The sequence below is a fragment of the Ursus arctos genome, unplaced genomic scaffold, assembly GCF_023065955.2.
Source record: "Ursus arctos isolate Adak ecotype North America unplaced genomic scaffold, UrsArc2.0 scaffold_9, whole genome shotgun sequence".
Taxonomy (NCBI): Eukaryota; Metazoa; Chordata; class Mammalia; order Carnivora; family Ursidae; genus Ursus; species Ursus arctos.
In genome coordinates, this window is record NW_026623111.1 from 1,195,337 (window position 1) to 1,216,367 (window position 21,031).

The following is a 21,031-nucleotide window of genomic DNA, read 5'->3' on the forward strand; positions in this document are numbered from 1 at the left end:
GTGCCTGCCAGCACCGGTCTCCAGGTGTGGGGCCTGGGGACGTGTCCACCCTGGCACTCGTGACATGCGACCACTATGGGGAATCGGGTGTGGCGCCCACGGCAAGCGGGGAGACTCCGTTTGCCCCGTCCCGCAAGGAACCGTGTGCGACACCCCACCTCCTGGGCCTCCCACACGCTCAGGTCCGCACTTCTGACGCCTCTCAAGTTCTGATCCCGACATACAAACCACAGGGTGTGTAGTGCCCACCTTCCAGAACTACCGTATTTCCAGGAATTAAAGATAAGCCCGTTTTGATGAAAATTAACACAAACGACGATCCTCCGAGCAGCATAGTGTTGGGTGCTAGTCACTAGAGTGAATTGCTGTCACCGGTGTCGTGGTGTCCGCCGTACCCTGTTGAGATGTGAAATGCCCTGTCAGAAATTAAATATGAACTGAAATGTGCCTGTCGGTGTCGGAGCCTCATACAGAATGAGGTCAGGCTCCTTTTAGGAACACTCGGTGCTCTCACCGGTCTGGATAGACTTAAAAACTTGAAATTCCTTCTGGGGGTAACAGACTGAACTGTAGAGTGAGAACTGCCAGTCAGGGGAAAATAGCATTTAAAGTGGGACGTTGTGTTTGGAAAACTGTATATGAGTATTTTTGTATTAAAATTTTTTTAAAGGCTTTTTTTCTTAAACTTAATTTATATGGGATTGCATTTTGAAGTTTGGGGCTTTTTCCCCACTTTTGCAGTTTCTTTGGCACCTGGCACAGCCCCGACAGGACACCCCTCCCTGCCCCCCTGCATCCTCCGACTGCTGTCCCGCTCTCGACTTGCCAGGGAGAGGCTGACGGGGCCTCGGGAGGTACAGCCAAAAGAAGACACAGTAAGCAGGGCTCCCCTTTTTGGGGTAAATAATTTGATTACCAGAAATCCCCATTAAAGGTGAAAAGGTCAGGAGAGGAGCTGCCGACTCTTCTCAGGTGGCACTAGGTTCAGCTCCAGGTCCTAGGTTTTCTCTGATAGAGCCTCTGGCCGTGGCTGTGTCAGGAGAGGGTGACCGTCCTGCTGCCCCCACCAGCCCCCACCCCGAGAGGGGCTGTGGCCCTAGAGCAGAGAGGACAGGCTGGCCCGAAACACAGCTCCGGGGCTTTCTTTAGAAAAGCTATACTTTAATTACTGCGATCGTTTGTACAATGAAAACAGGTACCAGAAGCCTGGTCTCAACGCTCACAACCGTACAAAAGACAAATACAACACCTGCATGTGGCACGCGTGGCCTGGCGTCTCCCACTCTGGGGCACGTGGCAGGCCGTCCCCACCCCATTCTCAACTGCGCTGGGCCTCACCTTGGTCCCCTCAACCTCGTGGGGGCGGGGAGAGCATCGCACTAGCAAGTAAGAGCCCTCCCTCGTGGTCAGTGGAATTTAAGAAAAAATTAAAAAAAAGATAAAAGTCTAAACAGGCAGAGCTGTCGCTAAAATTAGGAAGTTATAACTTTTTTGGTTAACTTTAACAATTCAAAAATGTAATATTGAATCCAAAAAAGTATCTGAAATCACACAAAAGGTAACCCATATTAAAATTTAAAAAATAAGTCCAGAACACCCCCAAGAAATGAACCTAAAAGCTTCCGTGGGCTGGGGCTCGGCAGCAGTCGCAGGCCAGTCACAGGTCGTCCCTCAGAGCCCCGCAGTGACGGCAGGCGGGGGCGGGCGGCCCCTAGGACACGTTGGCCATGGGCTTGTACTTCTTGAAGCGCGTCCACTGGCCCGTGGCATAGTTCATCTCGAACACGGTGTCCACCAGCATGGTGGTGCTGCCCTGGCCGTCCGACTTGGGCAGGTCCTCCGTGTGCTCGCTGAGCTTGATCTGGATCACGTCGCCCTGCTCCTGGCACGGGTTCTCTGTGGAGGGCAGGGGCTGCTGGGTGGGGCACCGGGGCCCTCGCCACCCCCCCCCCGCCATGGGACCCTCCCCCCACCCCCCACCTCGGGCGGGCTGGGCACACCCACCTCGGGAGCCGGCCATGAAGCCCAGGATGAGGGCCTTCTCGGGCCGTGTGACTTTGTTGGCTGTCTTGAACATCTCCTGCGCGGCGAACATCTGCTCTCTCTGCAAGCGTGGAGAAGGGGTGTGGGTACCCGGGCCCTCCTAGCACCCCGCCTGCGTCCACCCGGAGGCCCATGCCGGGCACGCTGCGGGTGTGGGCGGCTGAGGCACACCACCTTCCCGGTGGCCCTCGCCTACCGCCTAGGGCACACCTACCGTGAGGGACAGGTTCTTCTTGGGCTGCTGCTGGGCAGGGGGCTGGGTCTGTGGGGCCACCATGGCCACCGGAGGTGTCTGGGCGGCCGGGGTGACGGCTGGGGGTGTGGTGGGTGTCAGGGGAGAGGTGGGCGTCGAAGGCGCAGATGCGGCTGGGCTTGGGCCACTGTTGTACATGGGGGCCCTCTGCTTGAACTGCGCCGGCAGCACGGGGCTGGGGGTACTGGCTTCCTCCGGCGGCCGGCTGGCCTGCAGCCCGGCTTCCCGAGAAGATGGTGCTGTAAGCAGAGCGAGGTCTGGTGAGGGGGCTGGCAGGGCCGGGGGCTCCCCAGCCCCTCCTGGGGAAGGGGGGCAGGCTCTGCTCCACCTCCCAGCCCTGACTCCTCGACCCTGCTCATCCCGAGACCGCGGCTCCGGGTCCCCACGGGGCCGGAACCATGGGTGGCACTTAACAGCCCACTGGCGGGCTCGAGCCCCCTGAGACCCTCACCTTGAAGCCAAAGGTCTCGGGCTTTTCCACACCGGCAGAGGAGACGTGCAGGCCCAGGTCCCCCCACCTCCACCCACCGCCCCAGTAAGACAGGAAGGCCGCCGCCTCCAGCCCCACGACGCTGCTGGCCCCCGCGGCCCTCTCTGGCCACTTCCGCTCCCGGGCCCAAGCTCCTGGCGGGCAGTCAAGCCCCGTGGAGCAAGAGCCCCAGAGCCGAGGCCATTACCCGGGGCCCACCTTTTCTTCAGAAATCCTGGGACCGTGAGGGGACCCCTGGACTCTGAGGCGCGGTCAGCTAGGCCACCCCCTCTGCTCTCCCGCAGAACACGCTCCTGCCGGGCTGTGCAAAGGGGCCACTGCGTTTGCCCCCAGAAAGGGCAGAGCGGGTGAAAACTTTGGGTTCATTCCTGGAAACTCATGCTGGCAGGTCAGCACCAGCAGCAGCTCAAGGAGGGCACGGCACAGATGTTCTGATGGCCAGGGAAGCCCCGTGCCAGCAAGTCCGAGGCAGATGCTGCTCCGTCCCATCCCCAGCAGGGGGGCACTCCCCGGTGGGGGGCTCACCTGCCGGGCTCTCGGAGCTGGGGACGTAGGACGAAGCCGGGACCGCGCTGGGTGTGGCGGGCAGGTAGCTTGTGGAGGGCAGCGCGGGCTCGCTGTTCAAGGACCCGAGTTTCTGGAACACAGAGTTTACAGTCCCTCCGTGAAGGGGCCCAGGGCTGGCTCCACCATGACCCTCCACCCCCGACCCTGGGGCAGGAGAGCGGGCTCTGCTGTCCCCAGGGCTGGGCTGCCCCCATCCGCTTAGGGAGTTTCCCAAACCAGCTGCCTCTAAGGAGAGAAGGTTGTTCGAGGTCTCCTCTTACCACAAAGAAATGATAAAGGGAAGACTCCCTCGTCGTAGGAAATGAGGAAACAGCCTCACAACAGGAAGAAACTAAGCCGTTACCCAGAAACAACCCTGGCCTCACGGCCTTTCTGCAGCCCTGGCCTGTGGCCCTGAACCCACGAGCGGCACCGTGCGCGGTCTGCGCGGACAAGACTCCAAGCAGCAGGCTGTGTTTGGCCGCGGATGTCCCCCACGGTGGGCGGGCCCCACGCCCCACACGCAGGTCCCACGGCCGGCACTGCCATTCCCAGTGGACAGGGGAAACCAAGGCACAGCAGTGAGGAGACTTGCCACGGAGCTCCCCCAGAGAGCACGTGGGGGAGTGCGTAGAACCCTAGGGCACCGCCCACGTCAGGGCCTCCGGGCAGCGCTGCCCCTCGCACCCGCATCTTCCCCGCAGGGCACGCTGTGTGGCTAAGCGCCGGGACAAGAGGGAGCACACAGAACGGCTGCGTGAGGAGTCGGGGGGCAGACGTGGAAGGCGCCACAGCAGCGCCGAGCCCCACCTGTGTGGACACCAGGCCAGCTGCGTAATCGGGGGTGGCGTTCTCCACGACGGTCTCTTCCTTGGCCGGCTTTTCCACCACTTCCGCATCTGCCGACAAAGCAGAGTCCGTGCCAGCGCGCCCGAGGGCTCGGCACCCTGCGAGTGGGCCCCCAGGGTGCGGGAGGGGCCCACGCCAGCCGCGCACCCCCAGCCAGCGTCCGGAAACACCACTCTGGGCGGGGGCTTCGGACACAGCGTCCGGGCAAAGGCGGCAGCGAGCGAGTTGTAGGAAAGGTCTGCCCCGTGTGATCACAGCTCCCCCATTAGGGATGGTCTTGTTGAGACAGAAAAGCCGCCAGAGGCATGAGAAAGCCAGGCCTCGGTGAGAAGAGGAAGCGGGACGGGTCGGAGGCACAGCCCGATGGCCCGGACCCTGTGGGGAGCCCCGCCTACATACCCAGCGTCTTCCTCCTCCTCTTTGCCTCTCGGCCAGCACCCACCATATCCAGCTCAGAAATGTCGAGCAGCTGCCGGAACAGACAGAAGCCCAGCCTTAGCTGCGGCATGAAGGACGCCGGGCCGGTCTGCTCAGGCCATGGAGGCCAGAGGGGAAGTGCCCACCTTCACTCCCCTCTCCTTCCGCAGAGGAGTCCTCGAAGGCGGGATGGGGGTCCGGTTCCCGGCAGGGCTGAAGACACTGGGGGTGGTGGGACTTCTGAAGGGTGCCTGCTTCGGGATGCCTTTGAGCGGGGCTGCAGAGAGGACGGCGCCCATCAGTGGCCGCCCGGGACGGGGCTGTCCCACACAGCAGGACTTTGGGGAGTGGCTTGTCTCCTGCCACTTCCACACCTTCCTACACGGAGCAGAGGCCACTCCGCCAGCACACTCCAAGGAAGGAGGCGCTCGGCTGCCCGCTTCGCCAGCCCAGTGCCCTTCCCGCCCCCCGCGAGCCTGTCAGACGCTCAGCAGGTGTGACCCCAATTTCCACCGACTGGCTGTATCTCCGAGGGTGGGTGGAGGTGACCTCACCAGGGCACCTGCGACCCTGGGCCTTAGGGAGTGAAGGCCACCTTCACTTGGGTAGCCAAGCACTCAGGCGTCGAGTCAAAGAGCAAGGCCATAGGAAGTGATGACATCACAGCCAGTCTATGACATTTTTGCCAAAAACACCAACAAAAACAAAGATGCCACACTTCCAGCCATCCACCCAACACACCGAGTCTTTCAACAGCCCAGATGGGACTCTCGACCTAGCTTCCTTCTTACAGCCCTCAGCGAGTGGATCTGTCCCCGGCTAGACCCCCACATGCACTGCAGCCAGAATCCCCCTGCCCTCTCCCCGAGTCTGGTCACCAGTCTGTCAAAACAGAGCTGCCTGACACAGGGACTGTACTACCTGAACAGGGCCTGTCCCTGTCGCCGGGCATCTGGCGACTCCCACCTCCCGCCTCCAGGACCCCATCTCAGCACTCACACAGACCCACACACGCTCGGGTCTCACACCATGATGTGGGCCCAGGGTATACGTGGCCCCCTCCCGGCACCGCAGGGACCAGGGCAGAGAAGCACGCTGGACCTTGAACTGGACGCTGTGTCAAGGGCATAGTGACCACGCCACTGCCCTCAGGACACCTCGCTGGGGCGGGCCCTACAGAAGGGGACAAGACTTCCACCAACAGGTGTGTGCATCTGTTCTGTTTTCAGGTGCCCCAGCTTCCCTGATGTTCAGTCGGCCCTGGGACGTGGGACAATGGCCGTTCTGCCCTCTTGCCCTTTGAGTTTTGTCCAGTGCCTTCTGGGGTCAAAGCCCCAGGGCAACTGGGTTTCTCTTCACAGCACGTGTGCAGGGCTTTCTGTATCCAACCCTGAGGGAAGGAGCGAGGCACGGCCTGAGAACATGACTTTGGGGCACTTTCCTCTCCATCTGCAGGGGGCGCCGCTTTCCCTCCCCCCACAGAACAGCTCTGGGCTCACGCCAGCCTGGGGGCGCCTTGAGGGAAACCAGCACTTCCCTCAAATTCTGGCCTGGCTCCAATTAGCATGTTCACACATAACCTTCCAGGTCCTTCTGCAGGTGGAAAACCTGAACTCAACCCTGAGCGGTCTCCTCATTTCACGCGTTCCTTTCACCAACACACCTCAAGGCGACATTTAAATGACGCTGCTAACAAGGAAAGACCCCATCTTTGAGGTCGAGCCCCAATCTCTGACAAGCAATGGACAGCTCAGACCCAGGGGCCGGCCCAGGAGCGCGTCCTGTGGCTCCACACGCGGCCTTACTTGTGGTGTCCATCTTCCGGAGCAGCCCCCGGCCCTTGGCGTGGAAGGGCACCCCCGCGCTCCTCTTCAGCTGCTGGGCCGTCTCGGTGGCTGGAAGAGGGTTGCGTTAGGTCAGCCAGGCGCCTTTAGCCGCAGGTGCGTTACTGCCTCACTCGATCGGGCCCACGAAGAAGGCGCATGTGTTAGGGAGACAGACCCGTGTCTGTACGGATGCTAAGTAAGCGTCCACGCGTCCCCTGAGAGGCCCAGCCCGATTTCCAGGTCGTGTTTTCTGCTTAGCAAACAGAGCCGGGGGCGGAAGAACCGCACTCCCGAGGTCCCGAGAGGGGCCCTCTCTCTCCCCGGGGGCTGGAGGGAGGCCCCATGGGCACGGTGGAGCGTCCTCACCGGCGGTCACCGGGCAAGGTGTGACGTTTCTCCTCACAGATGCAGAAATACAAGGAAGTAAACAAGGTTTTCCCAAGATGGCTCGGTGGGGACGGGAGAAGGGGAAGGTGACCCGCGAGGCGGGGGCCAGAGGCTCGTGCCCAGCACCAGGTCCTGTCCCGGCGGGGGAGCGCCTGCCCGCTGCTCGGGCACCGGGGCCTGAGGCTGCGCCTGAGCCACGTCCTGCCGGCGCCGTGCAGCAGCCCCGGACCCCGGATACCAGATTCTCGGCAATCCGGGCATTTACGTATGTGGTGAATACCAAGTCCATGGCCATTCAAAATAAAAGTTAACTGAAATCTGTGTTTTACAATTTGAAGGAATCAGTTTCCTTGCCTTTTTTCTGGCAAATATCTTCCACACACATTTTACACACCACTATTTGAGAAAACATTAAATAAAATGGCTAAACATGTTTAAGGTCAAAGGGACATCATCTGCAACTCCAGAAAAAAGCAAAGTTACAAGAGAGTCCAGCCTTTCTTATTGCCCACGTGACTCGTGACTCTGTTTGTAACAAAGATTACAGACATTTGAACCTAAAAATTCTAAAGTTTCTAAAGCAGACTTCAGAACACAATTTAGCATAGCAATAAATAAATTTCTTAAAAAAAAAAACCCCAAACCCAAAACTTTATGTAGCTGGCTATCTTCAACACTTTAGGTATCATAAAATCTAAAAGAACTCTAGAAATAAAAACCGCAGAGGAAGACAGAAGCGTGATCTGAGCCGTCAGAGTCCCCAGCGCCGCAGGGCCTCCGAGGGGGGGGGGGGGGCACTCACATTTCTGCAGGAGCTCTGCCCTCAGCGTGGCGCTCTTCGGTTTCCTTTTTAACTGGAAATGTTTCACTGGGGGAGTGAGGGGTCCGGCGAGGGTCGTCAGGGCGTTTTTATTCAAGTACTGGCACTCCAGTGGCAGCATGGCGGACGCTTCACACTCGTTCACTGCTTATTCGAGAACCAACACAACACGTTAGAGGCTGCGTCCCCCTCACACGGGCCACAGCTTGCACAGCTCATGTGAAAACATGAACCAAAATGCAGTCTCCTATTTATAGTCCTGGATCTTCCACTTTGTTATCAAGACAGAAGACAAGTGCACGGACTCCCCAGAGCCTCCGCTCCACCATCACCCAACAGTCAAGGCCGCCAACACGGCTGGGGTCAGACGGGCGGCCCGGCTGCTACGTCCCGGCCTGCCTGGTCCTCCTCAGCCTGGGCACCGCAGATGTTCTCTGACACCACCGTTTTTGGAGGGCGTTGTAAGCATCCCAAGGGCTTCGGAAATGCCGAAACACGCCCCCAGCAGCAGGAAGGGAAAGTCTGCGGTGGTCACAGCCAGGGGTCTCTCCCAGCCCCTGCTGAACCCCGGCCCTCAGAAGCAGCACCCAGGCAGCTCCCTGGCTCTGCGTGCTCACCCAGGAGTCAGAGCTCAGGAGAAACCTGGGGGGAAGGAGCTCGAACCCAGCCCCCACTCTTCTTGTGCACCTCTCTCCCCCCATGCCACTCCCTCTAGGACCAGGTCCCACAGGAGCCAAGGAGCCCACCTGGAGCTGAAGACAGAGCAGGCCCTTCCCACCCAAGAGACGTCACCCAGGTGGGCATGGTGCTCACCTGGACCCTCGTCAAGCTAAGCACCAGGACAGAGACCTCTCGGCTTTGCTTCTAGGCGCTCCGGCAGTACCCGCGGAGCGTGTGCGCCATCAGAGATCAAGTGAGGACCGACAGAGTGTGACGGGAGGGTCACCTCGTAGGGGAAAAGGGATGTCACGGGCCGCCTGCGGAGGACGGCCCGGCCACTGGCCGTGCGGCAGCACGGGTCCCATCTCTAAGGGGCACGTCAGGTCCAGCTCTCCAAACGAGGAGACGAACCCGGGGAGGAACAGCCGGCCTCCTCCTCTAGGTTCTTTCTGACCCTTTGCGAACACTTCCTAAGTGGTTTTCAGCTCACGTTCAAAACAACTGAACTGGTGGTATTTTCGACACACATTCTGAGCCTCTACTCTGTGCCAGGGAATGTTCTAGGCTCTGGAGTTGCAACCCGAAGGGACAAAGCCCATAGCCTCAATGAGCTGAGCAGGAGAGAGCGCACGTGAACCCAAGAACAGTAACAAACGTCAGATCAAGCACGTGCGGTCTGCAGCGGCCTGCGGGCTGCCCCCAGGTGGTTTCCAGAGACTCTGGCCAGAAGCTGGGTGGCAGCATCCGGGGTGGCAGGGACAGACCGTGCACACAGCATGCAGGCCCATAACGCAACACTCTAGACGCCAAATTCACTTCAGAAAAGAGGTTTAAAGGAGGACCTGTTTCCCTCCTCCCACCATGAAACACACACACAAATACCCTTTTCTCTAAGTTCTCCTAAAATATCTTGAACGTTGGGATTCTGCTCTTCGAGGTCAAGGTTAAGCGAGCCCGTGTCGGGAAAGGACTTCAGGATGTCAGCTACCATGAGAACCCAGGGGTCCGAGTCCAGGGTGGCGAGCTGGATAATCTCTGCCAGGGCGCCCTTCATCTGCCAAGAAAGGAGAGACCGTAGTCCTGAGTGGGGGTGGGGGGCAGAGACACCACCCCTGCCTACCCTGCCTGGGAGCCCCCCACGACTCTGACACGCGCCAGAGCCTTGCTCAGGACCGCAGGATGGAGGCAGGCAGAAGGCAGAGGGGCCCCCTTCGCACCCCACTGTAGCTTCCGCGGGGCACCGACCGTGTTGGAGCCCTAGAGCGCCGCCTCCATGCCGGGCCCTGTCCTCACGGGAGCCCGCGGGCTCTCCTTCCTCTGTCCCCCGGCCCAAGGCCGCCTCTGCCAGGTGTGACGCCCACTCGCACCGAGGCCCCCACCTCGGCCCTCGCCCCACAGCCCCCGAGGTGGCTCCCCGTGTGCCGACACGCAGCAGACGGGAGGCCGTCCGAAGACAAAGACGAAGACGAGCGCCTGCCTTCAAGTGCACGTCACCCAGACCCCCCGGCAGCCGCCGCCACCCCGTTCAGGAGACCTGCTTTTGGGGCGCCTTCGGGACGGGGAGACGGCCTCCTGCCGCGTGACCCCCGGCCGGAGCCTGGGGAGGCCCAGACGCAGCTCCTCTCCATCCCTCAGACCTGAGATTCGCCCTCCCAGCCGGACGCAGTCACCACACCCACTGCACGGCGGGTCCCTCCCCTGCCAGGAGGTCAAAGCTCGGAGGTGTTCGATTCTGCCACCGGGCGCCCCCCTGTCAGCCACACACAGGACCAGGCGCCAGTGAATGGGGTTCTAAAAGAAATACGTTCTTTTCAGGGCAAAAACTGTAAACATTTATTTTTTAACATCTGCATGGGGGGGCTTTTTGTTATGGAAGGTCCTTCTAGCTGAGTTATAAGCTCTGTGCTGCATCAAAAACAAAAAGGCACAAAATGAAAGTTTAAACGATGTTGCTTGTCCCTTACTACAAAGAATTAAGGGTAAAAACATGTGTCAAGCAAACTAAAATTAAAAATGAAAATATGACTATCTAAATGTGTTTTCCGTGGCTCAGTAAGATGGCAGGTTCCACTGTGGGCGATCACCCCCAAAGCACTGAGAACAAGAAACGCAGACTGTGTGTGAGGAAAGTCCTGCGCACCCATACTCGCAGAGGACACCGCGGGGGGGAGAGGCCGCAAAGGTGATGTGGCCCCCATGGGCGGGCACACCTCACACACCCGGGAGACCAGCATCAAACACACAGGCGACGGTCGATGTTGGCAGAGGGGCAGAGAGACTGGAGCCCCCTGGACACACTGCTGGGCACGCGGCGCTGGGAGCCAGGCTGGTGGCTCCTCAGAGATGAGCATGGAGACCAGCCAGCTACAGTGGGTCCTACGGGGCCGTGGCAAGAATGAGGCCACCACACACGCGCCGATACGGAAGCCTCACAAGATGAGATTTACAACGAGCCAGACCCTTCTAATAACCTACCCGTTCTACAGACCCCGAGTCTCTCCCAAGAGCCAGGCGAGGTGGGGTGTGAGGGATACAGACACAAGCAAGACGCAAGACCTGGTCTCAAAATGCTCACAAGTGAGCACAAGATAAACGAAGAATCCACGAAAGTCTAGTGTTTTCAGTTGAATTGTACTCCAAAAAGATACACTGGAGTCCTAACGGCCAGAACCTCAGAACAGGACTGTGTCTGGAAACAGTCAAGTTACAACGAAGCCATTAGGCTAGGCCCCATCCAACATGACCAGTGTCGTTATAAAGAAGGGAAATGTGGACGCAGAACCAGACACTCAAAGAAACACAAGGTGAAGACAAAGCGACAAAATGGCTACGTGGCGGGAGTGACGCCCCCACCAGGCTCCAGAGACCAGCGGAAGCCACTCCAGGTTAGGAGAGGCACCCAGAGCTGTGAGACGGTGTATTTCTGTTGTCCTAAGCCACCTAGTTTGTGGTACTCTGTTCCAGCAGCCCCAGCAAACTAATACAACAACCATGAGGCAAAACGGACGATATTTTATAAAAATGTCAAAAAAAAAAAAAAAAAGAAAAAGAAAAGAAAAAAGGCAGCGAGGTTAAAACCAAAAAGACTGCTGTTATGGACTGAACTGTGTCCCCCTCAAACTAGCAGAAAAGACCCTAATCCCCAGTGTGGTGGTAGTGGGAGGTGATAAGGTCCTGTGGGCAGGGTGTCCACAACAGGACTGGTGCCCTCGTATAAAAGAGATGCCAGAGCTTTCTCACTGCATGAGCGCAAAGCCAGAAGGAAGCCGGCCCTCGCAAGACACTGAATCAGCCAGCACCTTGAACCTGCACTTCCCAGCATCCAGAATTGTAAGAAATGTCTGTTGTTGAAATGCCGTATTTTGTTACGGCAGTCCAGACCACTTTTAGATTAAACAAGGTCTTCAACAAGAATCCTACCTTCAGCCATGTTCTCACGGCTTTCACTGGGTTTCTGGGGGGAGACAGATGCTTGAATAAGAAAGGAGCTTCCAGTCCTTGCCAAGAGGGCAATCTGGCGTGCGCTGCTGGAACATGGCATGCCCTCATGAGTGCGTGCACTCGCGCTCTCCCTCCCTCCCTCTCTCTCTCTCATACACACACACACGCACACACATTCATGAGCAAGAGAGTTGGTCTGCATCTAAATACACGGTTGGAGACAGATTCGGGACTCAGAGGAAAATAAAACTGGCTTCCAATCTCACAGCATGTCTGAGGGTGCACTCCTGATACACTGAAGACCCCTCAGTGAATAGAAGGGCTACAAAGTGAAAAGAAATGAGAGAGGCACATCTAATGACGTCTTAAAACTTAAAAAGGACAAGCCATAAACCAAAAAATTTATTACTATGTATTGAAATGAAAGATTTCTGTTCAGTGAAGGGCAAATAAAAAAGCTAACAGACAGGTAACAGAATGGCAGATGCAATCTGTAATGTTCAAAACCAGCAGTGTTTACTATCCAAAATATACAGAGTCCCTGAAATCAACAAGATAGTAACCCTAATAGAAACAAAGGCAGATGTCTTTTTTTTTTTTTTTAGATTTTATTTATTTGATAGAGAGAGAGAGCACAAACGGGGAGCAGCAGGCAGAGGGAGAAGCAGACTCCCCACTAAGCAGGGAGCCCGATACGGGACTCAATCCCAGGACCCTGGGGTCATGACCTGAGCCAAAGGCAGACGCTTGACTGAGCCGCCCAGGCGCCCAAAGGCAGGTGCTATTAAGAGGCAGTGGACGAGGCGGAAATGTGAGAAGGCAGCGGACGCAGGCACAGCCTCCCTCAGATGAGCACCAGGCAGTGCTTTCCAACCATCTGATCCACAAAAACAGGAACGTGCACAAAACCGAGGGGGAGGGGTGGGGGGAATACACGCGCTGTCAGGCACTGCAGGTGGGAGTATGGACAGTACGATGTCACCACTTAAGCAAATACATTCTATGACCCAACACTTCCACCTCTGGGCATAGATTCCAAAGAACTCTCCAGAGTGACGCACGGGTAAGAAGGTCTGTGCTACAGTGCAACTCTCACAGCCAGGCCGGAGGCAGCCTGCCACCCAGGGCTGGAGAGGGACGTGCACAGGGACACCGAGTGTGCGGGCACTGATACTGACTATTTTAGGGCTTGTGGGCCACGTCAAAAAAAAAAAAAAAAGGAATGACACAGCTTTGAACAATCCTTTGAATAACGCGCAAACATTCTTAGCTCATAGACCTTGCGAACAGGTCACAGCCCAGGTTGTCAACCCCAGGATTAGATGAAAAGCAACATGGGTTAATCTGAAAAATAATGTTTCGTTTAAAAACTCTGAAGTACATGAGACAAATAATTTACATCAATTAAAATAATATGCCCTGAAGGATTTGAGCAGATACGCTACCAAAGCTTTGCGATGCGAGACTGACAAGAGAAGATGCCCATGGGGCGCCTGGGTGGCACAGCGGTTAAGCGTCTGCCTTCGGCTCAGGGCGTGATCCCGGCGTTATGGGATCGAGCCCCACATCAGGCTCTTCCACTATGAGCCTGCTTCTTCCTCTCCCACTCCCCCTGCTTGTGTTCCCTCTCTCACTGGCTGTTTCTATCTCTGTCAAATAAATAAATAAAATCTTTAAAAAAAAAAAAGAGAAGATGCCCAGCGTCACTAGTGACTATGGAAACACAAACTGAACCCTGTGAGAGCGCCTGAGAGGACAAAGACACTATCAAACGTAGAGGCCGGCAGCTGGAGCCCTGTCCACTGCTGGTGGAGGGTGGCAAGGGACCACCACTCTTGGACAGCAGTCTGCCAATTTCTTTAGAAGCAAAACAAACAGGGGCACCTGGGTGGCGCTGTCGGTTAAGCGTCCAGCTCTCGATTTCAGCTCAGGTCATGATCTCAGAGTCTTAAGATCCAGCCGCAGCAGGCTCTGGGCTCAGCAGGGAGTCTGCTTGAGATTCTCTCTCTCCCTCTCTCTCTTCCCCTCCCCATGTGCTCTCTCTCAAATAAATAAATAAATCTTTAAAGGGGGAAAAAAAGGAAGTGGAACACACACCTAGCACCTAGCCACCCCTCTCCTGCGTGTTTCCCCCGGAGAACAACAGTCCGCACAAGGACAAATCCGTCTCTGGAGCATGTCCATAGGAAGCAGCCTACTCAGTCAAAGTTAAGAACTACAGGGGCACCTGGCTGGCTCCGTCGGAGCATGCAACTCTTGATCTCAGGGTCACTAGTTTGAGCCCCAGGCTGGATGCAGAGATTACTTAAATAAACTTACAAAAAAAGTTATAAGGTGGGGCACCTGGGTGGCTCTGTAGGTTAAGCATCTGCCTTTGGCTCGGGTCATGATCCCAGGGTCCTGGGATCGAGCCCCATGTCGGGTTCTCTGCTCAGCAGGGTGTCTGCTTCTCTGTCTCCCTCTGCCTGCTGTTCCACCTGCTTGTGCTCTCTTTCTCTCTGTGTCAAATAAATAAATATCTAAAAATAAATAAACAAATAGTGTTAAAAAAAGGAAAAGTTTTCTTAATACCAAGAAAATAAAAACGCTTTTCAGAAAAGTAAACTACCCAGAATGGCCTAATTGTTTTGCAATCTAGCTAGTAAGTTCTTTATTGTAACTTCTTATAATATGGAGGTGCCTGGGGGGCTCAGTTGGTAGGGCACGTGACTCTTAATCTTGGGGTCATTGAGTTCAAGCCCCATGTTTGGTGTAGAGCTTACTTACAAAAAATTAAAAATTCTTGAAATATGGACAAAGTCCCAGAACTACATATATTGATGTATATCAATGAAAAAAGCTGATATATCTATATTAAAGCCAGACAAAAAAAGACTTTAAGGACAAAACATTACCACATATAGAAATCTCTATATGACGATCCATGGTTCAGTTCACCAGGCAATTATAATAATTCTAAATTTACATGTACCTAATAACATAGCCTCAAAATATATAAAGCAAAAGTTGATAAAACTGTAAGGAGGAATAGACAAATCTATATCATAATAGACATCAACATACCCCCGTAATTGGTAAAATAATTTTTAAAAAATCAGTAAGACTATAGTAGACCCATGCAGTACAACATACAGATCGACCTAATGAACATGTACTGGGCAGTGGGGCTCAAAACTAGAGAACAAACATGCTTCTCCAGTTCAGTCACCATGGTTACAACTGACTACATATCTCGCTATTAAGCAAATCTTAAATTTCAAACAACTGAAATAATGTAGACTGTATTCTCTGACAAGCACTCAATACAGCTACAATTCACCAACAAAAACATAACTAAAATCTCTCCCTCTCCAACGTATGGAAACTAAGAATTCTAAACTACACAGGATCAGTGAAGGAATCATCATAGAAATGAGGAAATACTGTGACTTAGTAATGAAAATGGTATTTATCAAAACTTGCAGGATGCAGCTAATGCTGGGATTAGAAGAAAATTTATGGCTTTACACATATATTTTAGGGGAAAAAAAGATGAAAAATGAGGTCAGAATCCAACTTAAGAGATTAGAAAAAGAACAAAATAAAAAAGAAAGAAGAAAATAATGAAAGTGCAAAAAAGTAGTGGAACAGAAAACAAATACATAACAGAGACTATCAACAAAGCCAAAAGTTGTACTTTGAAGTCTTAGAAAATTGACAAATATCTGGTGAGATGAATCAAGAAAAAGAAAAATGAGAAGAAAAAAAAAGAAAAATGAAAAAGGGAACATCACTGCACATGCTTCTGATATTAAACAGATAAAAGGATATTAACTACTTTACGCTAATAAATTTAAAGTTTTAGTAGAAATGGCTGATCCTTTAAAAAATATATAACATTTAACCTTTACTTAAGAAGACTATAAAACCAAAAATCAATACTCAAAATCTTCCCACAAAGGAAATCCAGGTCCCCCATATGGTTTTATTACTACGTTTTACCATACATTTAGGAAGAAATAATTTGATTATTAAACTTCCAAAGAAAAGGAAGACAGAGGATACACTACAATCCCTTTTATAAGGAGGGTAGCAAAACTTCATACCAAAATCTGACAAGACAATATGAGAAAGTAAAACTAGAGGGGTGCCTGGGTGGTGCAGTTAAGCACCCTACTCTTGGTTCTGGCTAAGGTCATGATCTCAGGGTCGTGGGATCAAGCCCCATAATGGGCTCCGTGCTCAGCACAGAGTCTGCTTGAGATTCTCTCTCCCTCTTTGTCTGCCCTTCCTGCTCATGCTCTCTCTAAAATAGATAAATAGAGGCGCCTGGGTGGCACAGCGGTTAAGCGTCTGCCTTCGGCTCAGGGCGTGATCCCGGCGTTCTGGGATCGAGCCCCACATCAGGCTCCTCCGCTAGGAGCCTGCTTCTTCCTCTCCCACTCCCGCTGCTTGTGTTCCCTCTCTTGCTGGCTGTCTCTATCTCTGTCGAATAAACAAAAATAAAATCTTTAAAAAAAATAGATAAATAAATCTTAAGGAAAAAAAAGAAGAAAAAGTAAAATTAGAAGTTAATCTCACCCAAGAACATAAATACAAAATTCCTACACAAAATATCAGGACAACGTAATCCAACAATATAAAATGGCTAAATGGGGGCACCTGGGTGGCACAGTTGGCTGAGCCTCTGACTCTTAGTTTCAACTCAGGTCATGATCTTGGGGATTCTGGGATCAAGACCCACGTTGGCTCCACACTCAGTGCAGAGTCTGCTTCAATGCGCATGGAGTCACAGTGTGACTGGAAATGTCTAGAAAAGATAAATTCTTAGACACAGAAAGCAGATTAGCGGTTGCCTCAGGCTGGGGAAGGTGAGAGTAGTGGTGAAGGGGGAGACTGCAAACGGGTATGGGTTTATTTTGGGGCTGATGAAAATGTTTTAAAATGGACTAGGATGATGGTCACACAACTCTGAATATACTAAAAACCACTGAACTGGACATTTCAAATGAGTGAATTGTATGGTATGTGAATTATATCTCCATAGAACTCTTAAGAAAACTCATTCATGACTACAACTTTAAAAAAAAAATTTAGGGGGTGGGCGTCTGCGGGGCTCAGTCAGTTAAGTGTCTGCTTTCAGCTCAGGTCATGATCCTGGAGTTCCAGGATCGACGCCCATTTCAGGCTCCCTGCTTTTCTCTCTCCCTCTGCTCCTCCCCCTACTTGTGCTCTCTCACTCGCTCACTCTCTCAAATAAATAAAATCTTAAAAAATTTTTTTTTTAATTTAGAAATAGGGGCACCTGGGTGGCTCAGTTGGCTGAGTGTCTGCCTTCTGCTCAGGTCATGACCTTGGGGTCCTGGAATCAAGCCAGCATCTGGCTGTCTACTCGGCAGTGAGTCTGCTTCTTCCTCTCCCTCTGTGATCTCTCTCCCTCTCCCTGTCTCTCAAATAATTTAAAAAAAAAAAAAATTTTTTTTTAAGATTTTATTTATTTATTTGAAAGACAGAGCCAGAGAGAGCCAGCGGGAGGAGGAGACTCCCTACCAAGCAGGGAGCCCGATCTGGGGCTCGATCCCAGGACCCCGGGATCATGACCTGAGCCAAAGGCAGATGCTTAACTGACTGAGCCACCCAGGTGACCCTAAATAAATAAAATCTTTAAAAAAAAAGATAGGGGTGCCTCAGTGGCTCAGCTGGTTAAGTGTCTGCCTTCGGCTCAGGTCATGATCCCCACATCGGGCTCCCGGCTCAGCGGTAAGTCTGCTTGTGCCTCTCCCTGCCACTCCCCGCTTGTGCTCTCTTTCTGTGTCAAATGAATTAAAAAATATATATATTAAAAAAATTTTTTAAATAAATATTAAAAAATCTAGAGATAGAAGAGAATTTCCTTAACCAGATAAAATCTATCTACTAAAAATAACAGGAAACATAATACTTATCAGCAAAACAGTCAAAGTTCTCATTGTGTGATCAGAAAAAAAGACAAATGTACTGGAGGGGTCCTGGTAAGTGCAGTAAGGCAGGAAAAAGAAACAAAAAGTAATTGGAAAGAAATTAGTGAGTACACAGAAAAACAAAGAGTCAACAGGAAAATATTGCCATTAGTAAGCCTTTAACACAGAAGCTATTCACAAACTCATCTAAAAAAATAAGTTTTAACAGATACCATTTACAACAGCATGAAAAATATGAAATATCTAATAACACATCTAACAGGAGATGAAAGACCTCCATGAAGAAAATCATAAACTTTATAACAAATATTGAAGAAGATCTAAACAGGAAGGTATGCTTATATTCATGATTTATCAGTGAATATTAAGATGCTTTCACCCCAGAATGCACTGTAAATTCAACTCAGTCTTAATTAAAATGCTAATATGATGTATGTGTAACCTGAAGAGTGAAGATTAAATATATACAGAAGTAGAAACAACTAAGAATAGCCTAAGACGTCCCTGAAGAATAAAGTGGGAGGGTCTGCTGTGAGCTGGCAGGACTTTGTATACAGTGGCGGTAATAGGACATAGCGGGTTGTTGGCACAGCGATACATAAATAGCCTGAAGAAACAGAGCAGAGCCCAGACACAGACCCACAGAAGTGACAGTGCAAATCAACAGGGAAAGACAGCTGCTGGACTAATTGGACATCCATGTGGAAAACAAAATCGGACTCCCAGCTTCACACAATGATCAATCCCAGGGGGATGGAAGACTCCAATGTGAAAGGCAAACTGAGCCGCTCAAACCAGACGGCAGGAGCGCCATCCGGCCGGGCAGGGCACGGCGTCCTCGACAAGACAAACGGCCCCACTCACAGAGGAAGGCAAGACTGGCACGGGCACCCGGTCACAGCTGAGAGCGTCTGTACCTCCACGGAGTCTGTGAAAAAGCCTACGTGAGGCTTAAAACTGGAAAACCACTGAAAAATGACTGCTAGCCAACATTTATAGATATGTGTGTTTTTAAAAAACTTTATAACAACAACAACAACAACAACAACAACAACAACAAAAAAGACTGTAGGAAAAAAGATGTGAAGAGGTAACTCACAAAAAAGAGAATCAGTGAATAAATACATGAAAGGATACTCAACCATGTCAGCATTACGGCAAACACAAATCAAAACCACCCAACGTGGTGACTGTACTTAATAATATCGTATTGCATATTTAAAAGTTGCTAAGAGAGTAAGTCTTAAAAGTTCTCATCCCAAGAAAAACAAATTCTGCAGGTACGGTGAACTTACTGTGCTGATCGTATGCAATATACGCAAACATTGTATCATTACGTTGCATGTCTGAAGCTGATACAACATTGTACGTCAGTTACACCTCAATTTAAAAAAATGGGCACCTGCGTGGGACCAACTCTTGGTTTTGCTCAGGTCCTGATGTGAGGGTCCTGTGGTCCAGCCCCAACGGGGGCTCCCTGCTCAGCGGGGCGTCCGCTTCTCTCTCTGCCCCTCCCCCCTCACGTGAGCGCGCGCTGTCTCTCTCTTTCAAAGAAATAAGTAAATCTTTACAAAGATAAAAATAAATTTAAAAATGGTGAAGGTACTTTGGGAAAAAACAAACAAGAGAACCCCCCCAAACACCTTCAGATACCCAGCAGGCTGGCAAGTGTGGGTGAGGAGTTTCATCCGATACAACCACTTGGAAAAACAATGGAACCTAGCGCCCCGACCCCGCAATCCCACCCTGGATACACACCCCAGAGAAGGGCGTGCTCACTGACACCCTAGGCCAACGCAGTAACGCTGGCAACTGCATTACTCAAACAGCTGAAAGCCGTCCCCAAGCCGCTGTCTCCCCAGGACAGGACGGATGGAGCGCCGCCCGCTCAGGCAAGGGAACACTCTTCAGCAAGGAGAGTTAACGCGGAGCGGCGGCCGCGTGGACGCGTCGACCCCAGGCACGCGCACGCGCACAGCGGGCGCCGCCGCCCCCGCCAACCGCACAGATGCACCTGCGCCCGGCCCACCTGGCCGCAGCCAAGGTACACGCACCGCGACCGCAGCGGCGCGAAGCTGAAGCAGCTTTCCTGCTTCAGCATTCTGAAAATCCGGCTTTCCTCGCCAGAACCACCACGCGGTGCGCCGCGGCGGAAAGCACAGAAGACAAACCTCGCGTCCCCGCTCACCGCAACCACGTGAAGTCTTCGTGCGTGGAAAGAGCCGAAAAACACGCGGCCCTCAACGAGCGGCTACTCCGTGAGGGGCGCACAACACGCCCGGCCTCCGCCGCCCTCCCCGGCCCGGATCACGGCCCCGGGACCCCCGCGTCCTCCGGCGGCTCCCCAGCCTCCCCTCCCGGCCGGTGGGCTCCAGCTGCTCCCCACCAGCGACCCGGGCGCGGGGAGGGTGGGGCCTGCGGGGCCGACGGTCCGGACACAGGCAGGCCTGACCGGGGAGGACGGAAAGCGGGTCCGTGGGGAGGGGGGCGTGAGGGTCGGGGGGGTCCGGGCGCAGAAATGAGGGTCCGTGGGGAGGGGGTGTGTGAGGGTCCCGGGGCGGGAATGAGGGTCCGTGGGGAGGGGGGCGTGAGGGTCGGGGTGGGGGGGGGGTCCCGGCGCGGGAATGAGGGTCCGTGGGGAGGGGGGCGTGAGAATCGGGAGGTCCGGGCGCAGAAATGAGGGTCCGTGGGAAGGGGGTGTGTGAGGGTCCCGGGGCGGGAATGAGGGTCTGTGGGGAGGGGGGCGTGAGAGTCGGGGGGTCGGGGCGCGGGAATGAGGGTCCATGGGGAGGGGGGCGTAAGGGTACGGCGCGGGAATGAGGGTCCGTGGGGAGGGGGCGTGAGGGTCCCGGGGCGGGAATGAGGGTCTGTGGGGAGGGGGGGCGTGAGGGTCGGGAGGGTTCCGGGTGGCCGTGAAGGTCCGGGGCAGGGCTGCGAGGGGGTAGGCAGGGACGGTCGGAGAGGAGGGGGCTGGGCCCGGGGTCTCGGGTCACTGGAAGTGACGGCCCCGCGCCCCCACCGCCGCCCGCCTCACCTCGTCCACGGTGCGGCGCGGGAGGTGCAGCGTCCCGAGCAGCAGCTTGAGCTTCACGGCCGATGAAAGGCCGTGGAAGCAGAGGCGGATGTTGTCGATGACCGCGGCGGTGAGCAGGGAGGCGATGCTGGGCGGCGCCCACAGCTCGTCCGTGGCCCCCAGCTTGTTGTGCAGCCACAGGCCCGTGTCGCTCTCCCGCATGGACGCCATCTTGGGGGGAGAAAGCCGGGCGCTGCCGAGCCGGCATCTTATGAAGACACCTACGCGCCCGCGGCGAGGACCCCCAACATGGCGGCGCCCGCCGGGGCGGGCCGGTGACGTAGCCA

The 21,031-nt window shown here is 54.0% G+C and overlaps 1 protein-coding gene across 2 annotated transcripts; it reads right to left on the reverse strand.

Annotated features, from left to right (window-relative positions):
* Positions 1-1,140: 1,140 nt before the first annotated feature.
* On the reverse strand, positions 1,141-21,001 carry NELFA (negative elongation factor complex member A). Of its 2 annotated transcripts, none has more exons than XM_026486014.4 (11): positions 20,706-21,001; positions 9,174-9,345; positions 7,614-7,775; positions 6,404-6,493; positions 4,745-4,875; positions 4,581-4,650; positions 4,143-4,231; positions 3,312-3,423; positions 2,258-2,535; positions 2,005-2,104; positions 1,141-1,896 (listed from the first exon to the last, which is right to left on the reverse strand). In XM_026486014.4, the coding sequence occupies exons 1-11, from the start codon at positions 20,913-20,915 to the stop codon at positions 1,712-1,714; spliced, it is 1,599 nt and encodes a 532-aa protein (XP_026341799.1). In that variant the 5' UTR covers positions 20,916-21,001; the 3' UTR covers positions 1,141-1,711. The 2 variants fall into 2 exon arrangements, with proteins under 2 accessions (XP_026341799.1, XP_044235368.1); XM_044379433.3 differs by having other exon boundaries at positions 7,614-7,778.
* Positions 21,002-21,031: the final 30 nt, after the last annotated feature.

Excerpts from the sequence above, each read along its gene's own strand:
- NELFA (XM_044379433.3), bottom strand. The coding sequence starts at position 20,915 with ATGGCGTCCATGCGGGAGAGCGACACGGGCCTGTGGCTGCACAACAAG. Across the intron at positions 6,494-7,613 it reads GGCAGAGCTCCTGCAGAAAT|CCACCGAGACGGCCCAGCAG; the intron begins GTGAGTGCCCCC and ends ACCCTCTTCCAG. Across the intron at positions 4,232-4,580 it reads GAGGAGGAGGAAGACGCTGG|ATGCGGAAGTGGTGGAAAAG; the intron begins GTATGTAGGCGG and ends CTTTGTCGGCAG.